This window comes from Phascolarctos cinereus, unplaced genomic scaffold (assembly GCF_003287225.1).
Source record: "Phascolarctos cinereus isolate Bilbo 61053 unplaced genomic scaffold, phaCin_HiC Scaffold_726;HRSCAF=1367, whole genome shotgun sequence".
NCBI classification, from domain to species: domain Eukaryota; kingdom Metazoa; phylum Chordata; class Mammalia; order Diprotodontia; family Phascolarctidae; genus Phascolarctos; species Phascolarctos cinereus.
Window position 1 is genome coordinate 42,805,852 of NW_027556098.1, and position 18,008 is coordinate 42,823,859.

Sequence of the window (18,008 nt, forward strand, 5' to 3'; positions counted from 1 at the left end):
AAAAGACAGGTTTTTAAAAATGCTACAAAAATAGAAAAATTCTAAAGACCAAAAAAGCAAGACTAAATAAAACACTCATGAATCAAATTTCTTATTTCAACTCTATTGTAAAGAATCATATTAACATCTTACTTAATGATTATAGGTAGGAGGGTACCATATTCATTCTATGAAGTACAAAATGATGGTACCATCCATTTGAGTTTCCATCAACTCATAGCACTTTTTCCTGACAATAACCTTGAGGCAGACAACTCATACACATTTAAGAAAATAAAATGCTATAGATCCACTTACGTTCTAAGATTTAATTTATTTATGAATTTAGAAAATGCAAAAATAACACTTATCCATCAATACTTATCTAAACCATTGTTAGTACTTTCTTCATTCTAGACTTGAAATACAAACAGCAAAAGTATAAATATTAACTATGGCAATGAACAACTTACTAAATGCATAAAAATATGCCACTTCTTCTATGAAGCATTCCCTGATTCCCTAAGCTGAAAGTGTTTAGTTTCTCCTCAAATTTTCCCAGAGTACTTTGTCTGGTATGGCAGCTAGGCCAGTCTTGAAGTCAGGAAGACACTTATTAGCTGTGTGACCCAGAGTAAGTCACTTAACCCTATTTGCCTCAGTTTCCTCATCCATAAAATGAGCAAAAAAAAGAAACAGCATACGTAAGCATATCCCTTATTTTTCTAGGAACCAGGTCTCCATGTCATTTCCCATCATATTCTCCCTACCCTTTACAACTCCCCTTTATTTGTTGTATCCCTTTGTCAGAATGGAGGGTAGGGGTTATCTTGCTTGCTTATATTTGTATTCCCAGTGCCAGCCAATGTCTTATAGAAAGTTAGGCTGGCTCAGTGACCACTGTTCCCAGACCTGCTTGTAAATCAGTGTTGGGGGGGAAGCATCACCCAGTCCCCTGATATTTGTCATGTAATTAAGTTATGCCCTTCCTGTATGTACTTGGAAACTGTCACATACTTGCTACCTTGGGGAGGATATGAGATGCAAGGGCCCAACCTCTTTTACCGATGTAGAACTATTTGAATTATCTTTATCTTATTATGAAAGTTAATAATAAAAGCTAGCCCCACCTTAAAGCCATTGCTGATCTCCAGTGATTAACCTGCCAACATGTTGCTACCTTGATGTACTTAAAATAAATTCCTTTTAATTGCAAAAAAAAAAAAAGAAAGAAATAGCAAACCACTCCAGTATCTTTCCCAAGAAAACCCCAAAATGGGGTCACAAAGAGTCAGACAGACTAAAAAAATGACTACACACTGTTCCTCTCCTTTGACTCTATCACAACCAACCTTGTACAAAATGGTGCATTAATTACTTCAAATGATCAATAATACTTGGCATGATTTCATTTCATGATAGCAATGAATGTTTGTGCAAGTGTGATTTTACCAAAGCCAGGCTGACTCAGAAGTTTGAACACTGACCAAATAAATCTAGATTGAGCTAGGATCCCCACCATTAGTTAATTAAGTCAGTTCAGTGCTGGATTTTGTATCATAAAGAAGTGCTTCATTATACCCTTTTATTCTACTTTTCATTCTGTGGTTTTTAAGAAAGGGAATGTGTAAAACTTGTAGCTCTTAAAAAGGACATTTCAAAAACTGTTAAGAGATATTGTAGTAGCTGTTAGTATATAGAAGTCAAGTTTTTCAAAGACCATTCAAGCCCAAGATGAAATAGACAGGTGGATCAAAGCACAAAGGAAAGTTTGGTTGAAAAAGAGAAATATAAAAAAGTGAAAAACTATTGTACAACAGCCTGATTAAATCCTCAAAAAAAACAAGAGGGTTATGGATTCTTTTAGAGTTTGGAGTAGACTTTCTGAAGTTCAAAGCAAGAATATCAAAAGCAGTAAAAAAAAAAAATCTGCTAATCACTGCTATGAAGCAATGGGCAAGACAATATAAAGACTTTTTTCATTCCAGGCTACACCAAAACTACTGTCAGAAGTCCAAGGGAGCTTCTATGATCTAGGCATCTTCATCAGACTATAAAACATCCACCCCAAAAACAGACTGGGGGATTTAACTCTCAGCGGAGACGGAACTCTTGTCCCAACTGAAGGAATGATGAAGTCAGATAAGTCTACTGATTTACTGAGAAGCAGAATTGTTTTGGAATATAAAAATTCCCAAAAGAAACATACCATATCTTCTGAAAGATGGAGATAAAGATAAACATGTTTCAATAGCCTGGGAACTCACTTAATTTAAACCTCATTGAAAACCAGTGCACTATATCAAGGCTACACTTGCAAAAATGGATTCTTCAACAAACAGTCCATTTATTCCACTTAATAGCCAAGTGTGGTTTCATGATGAAAAACTCAAGACGTATCAAAATCTTAAAAATTCAACACCAAATTTGTATAAAAACAAGTGATTACAGCAAAAAAAGGAATCCTTTTAAGACTTTTTCTTAATATCTAAACTTCTATGGTTTATTATATGTCCAAAAATGCAATTATTTTCTTTTATTCCTGTTAATTTGCATATCATTGTGGCATACTTATCAGTATTTACATTATATTGCTTCCTCCACTCCCAAAAGAAGGTAAGCTCTTTGAGAGCAAAGAGTGCTGTCTTTTTATCTTTGGATGCCCAATGCCTATCAAGGTGTCTGATACAAATGATCACTGTCTTAAGTGAATACAAATTTTAAAATCTCTTCCTAACCCAAGGAGACCTTTTCCAGTGAGACAAAAACCAGGCATATAAACTCATCAGGAGAGATATGGCTTTGAATCTTCTAACACTTAATCAGATATGGCAAGTAATTTCATCTTTTGGAATCCCAGTTTCTCCATCTTCAAAACAGGAGTAGTATTTTTTACTAACTGACTTTAACTGGTTGTATGAAATAAAATATATTCTTAGTTCCTTACTGTATAACATTAAAGAATGACAAATCATTTAGCACCTTTCCTTACATGCACCAAACTTACTCACTGGCATGTAAATAAAAAAATTTTAAATTATTTACTTAGTCTACTGTTAGATATTGTGAGAGATACAAAAATGAACTCAATATGTTCCTCTCATCCTCAAATAATTAAAAATACGGCTCAGCTATATATCTAAGGCTCTTTCCGGTTCTATAACTTCAAAGGAAAAACATATCTACATACAAATAATACTATAACGCCTTCCACTTAATTACTGGAAGTGCAGATTACCCAGAACTTTTCATTTCTTCCCTTCGACAGCCTGTCTACTGCTACCTCACTGCTCTTTATTGCCCCCATCGGGAGAATAGCAGAGATGGAAGATATAATTTAGCTAATTTCCCTCTGCTGGGGTCAATTTATATTGCTGTTGTCACTGCACCTCAGGGCAGTGGCCATAGACACCAGGAAGCCTTCGAATCCCAAATTTCAACACCAAGCAAATATGGGAGTGAGATGATTATTAACAGCTACTTAAGATGAGAGATAGACTATAAAAAGACAAACAGAGTCAATCACTAAAGTTGAGTATATGAAAATTTGAATTTTTACAAATAAAATTTGAGGTAGGCTCATAAGATTATTAGCTAACATTTATATAGCACTTAAGGTCTGCAAAGTGTTTTACATATATTATATCTCATTTGATCCTCAAAAAAACCCCTATAAGGTAGACATTATTATCTCCATTTTATAGATGAGGAAAATATGACTCAGAAAGGTTAATTTATCATAATTTAGATTTGACTGAAAATATTTCAGATCTTCCAATCCAAAATTCCAAACCCAACGTATTTTGTGATCCTGTCTACCTTTAAAATACATAAAAGAAACTGTACTTTAACCAAAACAAAAAACAAAAACAAAAACCTTTTAATGTCTGAATTAGTCAGTTATAAAATGAGTGCTTTGCTCTGGCAGTTTTAATGTCTGACAGTATGAATCACTCTATAACAGATTCACTGACCTTTCCTCCCATCCATTTCTTTTTAATGCCTCGAAGGACTGGTTCAGAAGCAGGCGCATTAGCTTTGATACAAAAGAAGAATTAGTAAATGAGAATACATAAGCTTTACCACAAAGATAAAAAAAAAAAGCAGGGTAGTTACCACCACGTGATTAGGATATCTATCCAATAGTTCCAACCTTCCCAGTGTTAAAAGTTTTAAGGTCATGGTCAGATATAGAAATTTTCCTTGTAACTAACACAGTAACTAAAGCAAGAAGTATCAGTTTTCTTCTTGAAGGAAGACTGGCTCCTCTTAAAGCCTGGGAAAAAAACTTCTCATAAGCCTTTTTACTTAGCACCTAAACTCAACCGAGATTCTTAGGCAACTTTTTCCCTAACCAGGCCTTATACTTGGTAGCAGCATACTTAAGCTAATTCTACAGTTGCCTTTTACAATGAATTTTATGCATTCACCTTTTCCATTTCATGTGGTCAACCACCAGAGGCTCCTAGATTAGGGCAGAATATATCAATTTTGGCCACCTCATCCCAACAAGAAGCATTTAGGTTTTTTTTGTGTTTTTTTTTAACTTTTTATTCATTTTAAACTTAAATACAAAATGAGAAAAGAAAAAAAAGAACATTTCCATGTACACAGCAGAACACAAAAGATTCAATATAAAACAATAAATTTCTATTTCAAGAAAACCTATATATTAAATACTATACATTGTTTACAAAGCTATCCAGCTTTTCTCTGCTTCCTTCTAGGTTTTTTTTATTTTCTGCTATGCACTTTTTGTTTTATTTTTTTTCTCCTCTCTCTCCTCCCCCCCAAAGAAGGCTACAATTAAAAGCAGATACACACACACTCCTATAAACATACACACATATGTACACTTATACACATATATGTAAATCCATACTATGCATTTTTCTCTTTCTCTGGAGGTGAATGGTATATTTCTTCGTAGGTCCAAGTCTTTCCATGTTTTTCTAAATAAACCAGCTCATCATTTCCTGCACCACAGCAGAATTTCAACACCCATCACAACCTAGCTGAGAGGTTGTCTATCAAAGTTTTTCCCCTTTCTGAATTCTTTATATTCTTGGCTACATTGGTTTTATTTATACAAGAAATTTTTAACTTAAAATAAATAAAATTATCTATTTTATACTTCAACAATGTTCTTGACTTATAATAAAATAGTTTATGGTCTGATACTGCTGAATCTCCTTCCTTTACATCTTTTTTCCCTGGTGTCTTTGAAATCCCTGACCTTTTGTTCTTCCAAATGAACTTTGTTATTATTTCTTCTAACTCAGTAACATTTTTTAAAGTAATTTAATTTGGATGGCATTGAATAAAGAGATTAATTAGGTAAGAAACATTTAGTTTCAAAGCACAGGTTATACTTCCCTAGAGGCAAAACAGCTATAGGCCATTTCCCCTTTCTCTTCTCAGTAATCACTACTGAAACTAAATGACAACTACAAGGCAGCAAACTAGGAAACTAAACTTCTCCCTAACACAAATACAGCCTGCCCCACTTAAAATGGGGAATGCACATGAGCAAATCTCTTACCGTGTAGAACTTATCCAAGCGCAACCTGTCTATTCCAATCCACTCACGGTTCATGGTTTGCCAAAAAGTCTGAACAAACAGATGCTCTACAGGAGAACAAAGGAGAATATCAACGATTATCAATAATCTATAAAATAATTGATAGAAAATACTTTGATAATGAATGCATTGACCAATCATGACTTCAGAAGACTGATGGTGATGCATGATTGAGACACAGAACAAGGAACACATTTTCAAACATGGTCAATGTGTTGATTTGTTTTGCTTGACTAGACTGATCTGTTACAAGAGAAGGTTGGGAGTAAGTAGAGAATCCCTTGGAAGTAAGTTATATAAAAAAGAGCATTAAAAAACCAATTTTTATAAAAAGAAGGTGAACATAGTCTGCAATCTTGATTCATTCATTTTTTATCTTGTGACTTTTGATGTGTTTTCCTAAACAAGAAATAATCTTATGATAAAGGAGCAATATGAGGGAAAATGGGAAAGAAAACACAATGGATTTTATCAACGATAAAACCTCCCTATGATATGTGTAATTTCAAGATCACTATTTCTTTATTTGTAGGCCACAGACAGGACTACAATACTTCCCACTAACCATTCTTCAATACAACAAATTCACTGAGGCAAAGTATCTTATCAAGAAATTGAGTCATCAGGCAGCTAGGGGGCCCACTGGACAGAGCACCAGCCCTGGAGTCAGGAGGAATCGAGTTCAAACCAGCCTCAGACACATAACACTCACTAGCTATGTGACTCTGGGCAAGTGCTAAGCACTGGGGATACAAATACGTCCCCAAGGAGCTTACACTCTAATGGAAGAGACAACACTTATAGGGAAATGGTAACCAGAGAAAGGTGTTTTGGTTTGAGGGGATCCAACAAGGTTGATGAATAGAATAATCAGGAAGTTAATTCATAAGCCCTTTTCAGAGGCAAGGTTAAAGTTCTGAGAAGGCCAATGGAAAGGTATAAATTGGGGATGGGGGAGGGGAGGGATGAAGAAATAGGTGGCAACAGGGCAGAAAATGGCCAGGGTAAAGATCAAATTGCTTGATCATGGAGTTTAAAACTGAGTATCTTAGCTTGCTACTACCTGTGTGACCCCAGAGGAAGAAGTCACTTCTCCCTAGGTCTTAGTTTCCTCAGCTATAAAATGAGGGGGTTGGACCAAACTGACTTCCAAGTTCCCTTCCACCTATAAGTGTATGATATTATAATCTATCCTCGCACATCTGGTATATACAAACCAATTATCAATCTATCCAATAGGCCAAGAGCAGTCATTACTATTTCTGGTAGACCTAGGCTACAAGAATGGGCACTCTTGAAGAGCACAGGAGTTTCCCTCTCTCTATGTATACAGATAGTATTTGGGAAGGGAGTGGAAGTGAAGGGAAGTTAAGGCTCATGTATGGAAGTCAATCAAAATTTCAAATATTGATAACTTTTCCATTAAAATTCTTTAAAATGCCTATTTTGGGTGATGACTGACTAGGACAGAACCTTAAAAAAACCCTGAATAATGGAATATTCTGTCCTTCTAATAATAAAACTGACTAGGGCTTAGATTAGTATCTCTAATTCACCTTGTTTGTTACTTATGCTTCATGCTGAGGCCAGGGGTTTTATTGGTGGCTTCTTTCTTAGATTTTGTCTCCTATAAATTACTTGGTATCACTACTGTTAAATCTTTTCCCTACACTGTTGTTAGTCTCAATGGCATCTAGTTTTGTAGATAAAACAGTTTTCCTTTTTCCTTTCTCTTATCTTTTTAGTTTAAAGCATTCTTGATTAGATTTTTAAAATATCAAGCAAATAATTGTTTTTACTAGCCCTTACAAGAATACATCATTCCTATATGGTAAGCCATGATCTAGAAGGCGAAACTTCATCTGGAGACACCATCTTGCTAACCAGGCGTTCATTCCCTAAATTTACTTCTCTCTTCCCAAGTCTGTATTTAACTGATAACAACAATGACAACACCAAGTGCTTCCTTAAGATGCCCTTCAGTTTCTTGCCCAGACCTCCAAAATCTTTAGCAATACTTTCTGGATTCTTTCCGCAGCGTCATAGGATTATAAATCTAGAGCAGGGGGCTCTTAATCCTTTCTTTGTCACCACCAGTCTGGTGAAACTTATGAGGCCCGCCTCAAAACAATATTTTTAAATGCATAGGTTTATAGATTTAAAAACTGCATTGAAATAAATATGTAATTTTTTAAGCATTTAAATTCCCAGATCCTAAAATCCATCCAAAAGCCTCCTGACGTAGAGCCAGTAGTGACCTCAGAGGACATCTTATCCAACTCTCTTATTTTACAGTTGAAAAAACTGAAGCCCAGGGAAGTTGAATGACTTGCCAATATTATTTAGCCTCACATAACAATAAAAAACAAGTTGTAGTTATACTTGTTAAGTCTTGAGAGGTATTTGATCATGTTTTGAATGCTTATCCCAGGAAAACAGTAGTATTACTCCTAATATCAAGCTGAAAAAAAAAAAGACATAAAAGCAAAACCCCTACATCAAATACTAACCACCACTGTTCAGCTCTTCTTACCCTTTAATTTTTGATATCTTGTTTTTACAAAAAAATTTTTTCTCGAAAATATTTTACCCACATCCTCTGTAATAAAGAAAGAAAGACAAAAAAAGTCTACATAACTACTCCCAACACAATTCCACTGATTCTCACAGGAGAGTATGAGGTCACCAAAAGAGCAGAGACAAAGCATCTGGGAGGCCTAGGCGAGGTTTAAAAATTATCTCCTTGGTGTTACTGTCTACTGGAAATTTTAAGACTTCATTATAAATGCATGCAACTTGACACACTACAATACACTTACATCCTACAGAGAACCTAATATTTTGGCATTAAAAATATGTACAACAGTAACAGCAATATTGCACGATGATCAACTATAAATGACTCAGCTCTTCTCAGCAATAAAATGATCCAAGATATTTCCAAAGGACTAATTAGGGAAAGGGCTCTCCACACCCAGAGAAAGAACTGATGGGAATTTGAATGCAGATCAAAGCATACTATCTTCACAGTTATTTTTTTTTGGTCTGTTCCTTCTTTCACAACACGACTAATATGAAAATATTTTACATGACTGCACATATATAACCTATATAAAATTGCTTACTGCTTTAGGGAGGGGGAGAGGGGTGCGAGGGAGAAAATTTAGAATTTTAAATTTTTTAAAAATTGAATGTTAAAGGGCACCTAGGTGATGCAGTGGATAGAGCACCAGCCCTGGAGTCAGGAGGACCTGAGCTCAAATCCGGCCTCAGACATTTGACATTTACTAGCTGTGTGTCCCTGGGCAACTCACTTAACCCTTGATGGCCTTGCTGAAACAAAAACAAAAAAATGAATGTTGAAAATTGTCTAGCTGAATGCCCAAAGTAATTAATTACTGGTTCTAGTTACGAGGAGCTATAGTTTTTGACTACTATACCTACCTAAGGAGAACTGAAGTAAAATCAGTACTTCCTGTGGCAACAGAATATCACCTGTTAATACCTTACTAAAAAGTAGTATTATTCTTTTATAGTACTGATGCTTAAACAACAGACCAAGACAACAAAGGTGTCATTAACCAGGAAAAAGAAGCAGTAGAAACAAACAGAATTTAATCAGGTACTAAAATTCCACTGGCCTCTGAGAAACTCCACAGATTCTGGCTGAGTCTTTCAAGTAGGAGGAAATCTATGACATAGTTGTATTGATTGGCACAAATTTGAGAAGCCAGTTATTGATTGATTGATTAGTTCTGATCTAGAAAGATCTAAACTCACCATTTAAAATACATCTTAAATAAGACCACAATATACTTACGGGTTTCTGTGTTCTGAAAAACATGAATGAGCTGGGAAATTGTATTTCCAAGTTCCTCCTATGCAGGAAACAAAAAAAAAATTCCCCTGGTCATTATATGAATGTGGCTCTAATGAATGGGGAAAAAAATAAAGTAATTGCTTACTATATGACAAGCACTGTGCACAGAGCCAGTTCCTGTTCCCATGAAGTTCACACTCTAAGTGGGGGAGACAACATATCAAAAAAGAGCTCAGCTACAAGTGAGATAGAAAGGCCCATCAGTCCTAAGGTATCCTTGGGTTACATTAGTAAGTCAGATGACAGTGTCTGGGGGTCTGCAGGAAGAGAGGGAGAAGAGGGATGGTGACAGGGGGAATGGAGAAATGAAGGAGGGAGTGAGAGAGGGAAGAAGGGAAGGAGTAAGGAAGAGAGAGATAAGCATTTTTAAAGAGCCTACTATGTGACCTATACATACAAAAACATTTATAGCAGCTCTTTGCGGTGGCAAAGAATTGGAAACTGAGGGGATGCCCATTAATTGGGGAATGGCCGAACAAGCTGAAAAACGATGAAAGGGAGGGTTTCGGAAAAACCTGAGAAAATTAAATGAACTGATGCAAAGTAAAGTGAACAGAACCAGGAGAATATGGTACATAGTAACACCAATATTGTAATGATGATCAACTATGAAAGACTCACCTATTAATACAATGATTCTTGACAATTCCAAACCAGTCATAACAAAAAATGCTATCTACCTCCAAAGAGAGAAAATAATGAACTGAGCACACACTGAAGCATTTTTTAAATTTTATTTTTCTTGCCTTTTTTCTTTGCAACATGGCTAATGTGGACATATGTTTTGCATGTTTTCATATGCATAAAGGGCATTTCTTGCCTTCTCAATGGGTGGAGGCGGGAGCAGAGTGAGAGAATTTGGAACTGGTCATAAAAAAATTTTTTAAGGGCTTATGATGGGCACTTTATATATGTATGTGTATATATATATGTATATTAAAATTTATATATATATATATATATATATATATATATATATATATATATATATATATATATATATATAAAAATAAAAATTTTAATACACACAAAAACCTTAGAAGGTAGGTGATGTTATAAGTCTCATTTTACAGTTGAGGAAAATGAGGCAAAGAAAGTTTTTTTTAAGTGATTTGCTGGAAGTCACATAGTTAGGTAAGTGTCTGAGGCCTGATTTGAACCCCAGTCTTCCTGACCACAGGCCCAGTGCTGTCATCTTCTATACCACCTAGCTAGCAGACTGTAGAGACAAGGCAGATAGTAAGGTATGGAATCTCTTAATAGGCAGTGGATATGCAGATGATAAAATATGTTGGTTTTCTAGCTCACCTGAAGGAATAGAATTGGTGACTTGTACCTCACTCAATTCATGTGAACAGCCAAGTAGCCATGATTACTAGCAAATGTACACATATTTGTGGCCCGACATGATCCTGTTTTCCAGGTCACAAATTTTTGGCCATGATATGCCTTACATTTTCTTTTATTTTTTCAATCTTTTGAATGTCTTAATATTTCTTGTTGTATTGTGGAGTCATTAACTTCCATTTGGTCCATTCTAATTTTCAGGAGTTTTTTTCTTGGGTAAAGCCTCATACCTCTTGTGCAAAGTTATTGATTCTCTTTCCAATTATTTCCTTCAGAGCTCTCATTGCTTTTCAAATTGTCTTACTCTACTACTCTCATTTCACTTATTTTAATTAAAAATTTTTTAAATTCCTTTTTTAAAAACACTCGCTTCATTTCTACCAGGAATTCCACATGAACTTGTGCCTAAGTTGTGGCACAAGAAAGAATTCAAATAACTAGAAAGACACAAAATCACATTAGATTTAGCAGTCAGCACTTAAATAGAGCAAAAAGTTTGAAATAAAATATCCCAGAAGGCAAAAGATAGAGTCTTACAACCAAGAATAAGTGACCCAGAAAAACTGAGATAGCTTCTACAGGAGGAAAAAAAAGAACCTTTAATGAAACAGAGGACTTCCAAGCATCCCTGGTGAAAAGACCTAAGTTGTGTAGAAATTATGAGAGTCAAAAGAAACATAAAAAGGTAAACGTAAGCAAATAAATATAAGGAACTAAACGAGGATAAACAAGCGTACCCTAAAACCCTATGGGTATACTAGTACATTGGTTTTGGAGCTGTGAATTAGTACAACCATTTGGGAAAACAATTTGTAATTATGCAAATAAATTGACTAAAATGTCCACATATTTAGATCTAAAGATTCTAGCACTAAGTTTATGTCCCAAGGAAGCCGATGATAAGGAGGAGATTCACATATGCCAAAATATTTCTAGCAGCACCTTTTTGTGATAACTAAAAATCAGAAAGAGAGTAGATGTTAGTTTGGCTGTAATAAAATATTACTAATCTCTCTTATTAAGATAATGACAACAAGTCCTTGACAACAGGACTGTCTTCTGACTTTCTTTGTATCCATAGCACCAGGCACAATAAATGGCAACTAATTATGCTGTAAGAAATAATGAATGTTGAAAAAAACAACAAAAAAGAAATAATGAATGTAATTACTACAAAGAAGCATGGAAACATCTACATGAATTGATGCAAAGAGAAGTAAGCAAACAAAAAAAAATACCTACAATGACTACAACAATGTAAATGAAAAGAACAATTTAAAAAGTCAGTCAAAAGTGAACATTACAAAATTATAAAGAACAAGCAAATCCCCAAAGAAGAGATATGAGAAGACACTGCCACACCCCGCTTTGCAGAGGTGGGAGGTCAAACATTGTGCATAATTTCAGATTTTTTTTGATGTATGGACCAATTATGCTCATTTTTTTTTCTTTACATGGGATGGTTCTCTGAGATGAGGAAGACAGGAAGGGATACTGGGGAAACTGATAATTTTTTTTTAAATACAACAGTAAAAACCTGGGGGGAGGCAGATAAATTAGATTTTTGCTGATTGAAAAAATTTATAATTTTTTAAATGACTAGAAGAGAATGAAAGGAAGTTCAAAAGAAATAAAAGGAAGCAGAGAAGCATAAAACAGGATGAATTTATTATAGACTTTAAACAAATTCAAGCTGTACCTAACACATCTGCAGTTTCATGCACAATCTTTTTTCTTTTTCATATTCATTTGTTGGTGTTTACCGAGTTCAGAACAACTCTGTGTGTGTATGTATGTATGTATGTATATATGTATGTGAGAGAGAGAAAGAGAGAGAGAGAGAGAGAGAGAAGAGAGAGAGAGAGAGAGAGAGAGAAAAAAATGTGTGTGAAACCAAACAAAGCATATTAATTAGTGTAAGATGAAGATAAACATCTGTGGACCTGGACTAGGAATAGTTTCAATGGCACCTGGAGGGAAGCTATTTATATCAGGGCTCAAGGCAATACTGAAAAGCAAAAAATATTTCTTTGTACTTTTCCATCTCCGTTTCTGTATTCTTGTCCCCTACTCTGGGCGCAATGCTGGCTAAGCCCTGTCACTGTCGTTCTTCCTACCACCTTTCCCCTAAGGTGTTAAATGTTCCAAAATGATCTATGATATAATGGAAAGGAATCAGAAGACCCAGGTTAAAATCTAAGCTCTAACATCTATTTCCTATGTGACCCTGGACAAGTGACTTAACCTTCCTGGGTTCCTTCTTCTATAAAACAAGAAAGTTTGAACTAATTCTATAGGACTATTCTAAGACCAGTCACTCCAGATGTATAGAAAACCAATGACGCTGACAATTCTGGCCCAATTTCTCTCTCTGCATTAACATAAGTATTAATCACCCTGGTGAGTCTGTCCTACACAGGACAGACTTCTTCTATAACTCCTGGCAGACTGCTTTCAAATGTCCCTATTCAACCCAAACTAAGAAATAGGATCTCACCTGTAGGAGAGGTTTGTCCTGCATCCACATACAGTAGAAAAGCCCTTTCCATATTTTTAGCAATTCTTCATGATTGAAACCACCTAAACAAAAACAAAAATGACATTTAAATTTCACTGGTCTAACCCTTCACATCTCTATATCTGTATGTATACATATAAAAATCAAAATTAGGAAACTACCATAACACAATCACACAAACCCCACAAAAGCAACAATTTAACAAATAAATACTGTGCTCACAAAAGAAAATATCAGGATTTTAAAATGTCAGTTTCCTAGGCATCTAGATGGTATAGTAAATTGAGTGTTACACTTGGAGTCAGGAAGATCTAAATTTGAACCTGACTTTAGCTGCTTACTATCTCTGTTACCCTAGGCAAGTCACTTAACCTCTCAGCCTTCAGTTTCTTCCTCCATAAAATGACATGACATCACCTACCCCACACAATCAAATGAGATAATACATCTAAAGGTATTTGAAAACCTCAAGCAATATAAAGTTTTACTTCTACCTCCTGTCTACAAATGAATAGAACTCATTAGAGAACGATTTTCATACTCTCCACTCCAAGCTGATCCCAAATTCATTCTGAGTATAAATTGATAGGTTTTGTTTTTTTTAAATCTTGGAACAAACAATCAGTAATATGACTCTACATTAAATATAGCAGAATGGCCTTAACACTAGAATGGCAGAATAGCCCTTCTGCATTTGGTGGTAACTCAAATTCAATTGAATTCAAGTTCAATTCAAGCACTAAGTATTTATTACTTACAAAGTGCTTTGCTAAGTACTGCAAAACAAAGACAAAATGTTCCCAGAGACAGAAAATAGCCTTTTGAGGAGGACACAATATGTACACACATAAATATAATACAAAACAGGATAAAGACTGACTAGTACTGTAGGAAAATGTGATGAGGGACTGAACATTCATGGTTGGAAAAAAACAGGAAAAGACTTCACAGAAGAGGTAGCATCTAAGCTAAAACTTAGTAGAGACTTAAAAAATACATCAGTGATACTGTTCTGTATGATTATCACTACCCTCCCTCTTCCCACCAATTTAGAAAGACAGAATTGATGAGAGCGAACTCCATATATAGGGAAATAAGATACAGATTGAGAGCTAGAGATGGAGAGATAAAGCATTTAAGTGCTTACTACACGGCATACTGTGTTAAGCTTGCAGATAAAAACACATCTAAGACATCCTCTGACCTCAAGGAGCTTACATTTTAATGCAGGTATGTAACACACAAAAGGAAGCAAAAGTGGGAAGTAAGAGACTAGCAGCACAGTTTGGAGCTGGTGGTTAAGAACTGAAGTTAAAAGGTTTGGTTCTGGGCAAGACAAATTGAAAACCTAATTATCAGGCCCCAGAGTGCCATATGAAAAAAAAAAGTTCCAAAAAATTAATGATTAGAGAAATGTAAATTAAAATAACTCTGAGGTTCAATTCACACCCATTAGCTGGCAAAAATAACAAAAAAGGAAAATGACAATTGTTGGAAGGGTCATGGGAAGGCAGGGACACTAAATGTACTGGTGGTTAAATTGTAAACTGATTAAGTCCACCATTCTGGAAAGCAATTTAGACTTATACTCTCAAAGTGCCCTTTATACCCTAAAGAGATCAAGGACAAGGGGAATATTGTTTCGGAGAACTGGAAACCAAGGTGGGTTCATGTCAACTGGGGAATGGCTAAACAAAATTATGGTTTTTGAATGGAATGAATTACTTCAATGGAAGCAATGACATCTTGAAGTAGGTGACAGCTGAGTTGAGGAAGCTAAGCAGCTGAACAAGAAGGTAAAGTATTCTAGGTATTGAGACTTATAAGACTATGGAAAGAAAAAGACTATTTCTAAGAAACTCTAGTCTCTGATCTGTTTTCTGAAAAGCAAACAAAAAGGCAGAAGGCAGCAGCTAGGATATAAAGCAGTAACCACTCCCACCATATTCTATCCCACCCCTGGGTTTCCTGAGGCAAACGTAGCTTGTCAGCCATGTACTTCTGAAAGTCATTATTTTCTGCTCCTTCAGAGACAGGGAGTAAAGGAAATCCGACACCCCTCCCAAGCCCTTCCCTTCAGTCTGAAAGTCCAAGACAGAAAAAGGAAAAATGAAGGGAGACTCAGTCCATATTCCCTGATGGACTGAAGAGGCAGCACGGTACAAAGTCTATCAACTGGCTCTGAAATCAGAGAACATAGTTTCAAAACCTGCCTCTGATGCATACCATTTTTTGTGTGACACAGCAAAGCCACAATCTTCTTGTTCCTCAATTTGCTCTATTAAAAATTAGGCCTACACAGCTTCTGAGAAACCTTTTCAAAGCTTGGAGCTATGAAGATATGATCACACTGCCAAGTATGCTGGGAAAAGTCCCATTTGCAGGGACCAGAAGAATTCCCTTGTCCTTTTAGCAAAGGCTAAGACCATAGCCTTATCTCCCTCTACAGCAAATCCACAAACTGTAATCTCAACAAACTGATAGGCCAGGAAGGACAGAGAAGTGTTTCATTAAATTTATTAGGGGATTTCCCTAATCACCCTTCTAATTAAGTATTTTCTGGGGCATCAAATAAAACTGGGGTGTGGAACATATTGTTCCACATCCCCAATTCTGTAGTTACCTGGAGATCTTGGGGAATGAGTGTCAAACAGTTGTCCATTAGACACAGTTCTTGAATGCGATTTTGTCCCAAAGGTCATTAGGTTTAAGATATATGGTACCTTAATAATAACATAAGCAGACCCTTCCCTCTTCTGACACTGCCACCATCCTGGTACAGATCCTCATCACCTCAAGTCTGAATTACTGCAAGTTAGTCAGTTGGCCCATCAACTGGGCATTTATGCATAGGACACAAATGCAAAGAAAGACCGCCTTCAAAGAACTCACATTCCTAATGGAAGAGATAACGTGCAAACAACTATGTATCATATAAAACATATGAAATGAAAAGGGATAGCCCTCTCCCCCCTCCTCTCACCTATTAAAGTGATCTCTCAGGAGTACAGGTCTCACCTACACATCAGACACCCCTAAGTGAATAAAATCCAGTGGCTCCCTATTAGCTCTAAGATCAAATAAAAAATCCCCTCTTCGGTTCTCAAAACCCCCAGCCCCTTAGTATCTTTCCAGTTTTCTTACTCCCCCACCTCAAGTACTCCACAATCCAGTAACAATAGCTTCTTTCCTGTTCCTCTCTTCCCACTGGCATTTTAAATGGCTGTCTCTCATGCTTGAAATTTTCTTACTCCTTATGTCTGTTTCCTAGCCTGCCTCTTGAAGTCCCAGCTAAAAAAACAAAAACAAAAAACCCTGCTGTGTGACTCTAAGCAAGTTACTTAAGCTGTCTCAGTCTCTTCATCTGTAAAATGAGGATAACAACACATACCTCCCTGAGTTATTGTGAGGACAAAAATGAGATACTTGTAAAGAATTCTGCAAACCTTCAAGTGCTAATATAAATGTTAGCTTTTATCATTACTGTCTTCACTATCAACATCATCATCGTCGGAAACCTATCTCCAATACTCTAAATGCATCATATCCCTCTGGATTTTGTTTGATTTGCCTTTCTTTGAATTCGCAGCACTTAGTAGGCACTTCATATGCTGATTATTTCCAATTTATCCTGTAAACATCTTGTTTGTACATAGCTGCTTCCATGTTATGTCCTCCGCCCCACCTTAGATGGAAATCTTCTTGAGATCAGGGGCAGTTTTTTGACATTGTATTCTGAACAACAGTGCCTGGCCCGTAGTAGAGGCTTAATAAACGCTTGTGGACTGTCTGACTCATAACTGCCATTTTACGATCATTGTTTAGGAAATCACATATTTTCCCCATTAGAAGGCCAATCAAAAAACAATAACCCATTTTTATGCTGCTAGCCCGTGACTCCACCCCCTCTATTTTGGAAAATGGGCGCCAGTGCCATTAAAATGATAAAACGCCCCCAGACTCTATCGATGGCATCGTCATCGTAGACTTGGTGGGGAAAAAACAACTACTTGAAAGCGAAGTCAGAAGTCGCGAGTTCTAATCCCAACTCAGCTGGAAAAGTCACTTAGCCCTCCGAAGTCTAGGGAAGCAACCAGCGAGGGAGGGACTAAATCTTAATAATAAAAGCCTAAGGGTGAGCATCCCTAACCAACAGTCACACTGGTCGGAAAAACCCCAAACTTGGTCTGGGATGGTGACTTCGGAGGCCGCCTCGAAGCAGGCCCGCAGCCCCCCGCCCACCCGGGAAGGCTCGCCCCCTCCTCGGGGCTTCCTGCTCCAAGTGGACCACTCCGGCCCAGTCAGCTCCAACGGCCCCCCCGCCTCCCGCTCCGACCACAGACCCCTCCCCCCCGCCTCCCGCTCCGACCACAGGACCCCCACCCCCACCCCCACCCCCGCACCCTCCGCTCCCCTCCAACGCCCTCCGTCTTCCCCGCGGCGGCCCCAGGCCACGTGCAGCCGCCGCTCAGCCCTCAGGACGCCCCACCTGAGGCGGCTCCGGTCTTGGCGCGGATGTATCTCCGGAGCTTCCTCACCGCACGGTCTCGGGTCGTCTTCTCGTTGCCAGCCAGCCGCTGCGCTAGCTGGATTTCCGAGGGAAGCTCCGGGGCCGGAGCCATGATGGAGAACAGCTCACGAAGCGCCCGGGAGATGAGGCGCGACGAAGAGATGTCGGCGCCGTTTGGTGACGTCACAGCGAC

At 37.1% G+C, this 18,008-nt stretch overlaps 1 protein-coding gene across 1 annotated transcript in view; it reads right to left on the reverse strand.

Moving 5' to 3' along the window:
• The window catches only part of RRP1 (ribosomal RNA processing 1), a 34,128-nt gene extending 16,133 nt beyond the window's left edge, over window positions 1–17,995 (reverse strand). The window contains exons 1-5 of the mRNA XM_020973890.2: window positions 17,795–17,995; window positions 13,285–13,367; window positions 9,381–9,438; window positions 5,522–5,607; window positions 3,954–4,015 (exon numbers count right to left, since the gene is read on the reverse strand). Of these exons, the coding sequence (XP_020829549.1) occupies window positions 3,954–4,015; window positions 5,522–5,607; window positions 9,381–9,438; window positions 13,285–13,367; window positions 17,795–17,927 (422 nt within the window). The 5' untranslated portion in view covers window positions 17,928–17,995. The remainder of the gene's footprint in view (window positions 1–3,953; window positions 4,016–5,521; window positions 5,608–9,380; window positions 9,439–13,284; window positions 13,368–17,794) is intronic.
• Window positions 17,996–18,008: the final 13 nt, after the last annotated feature.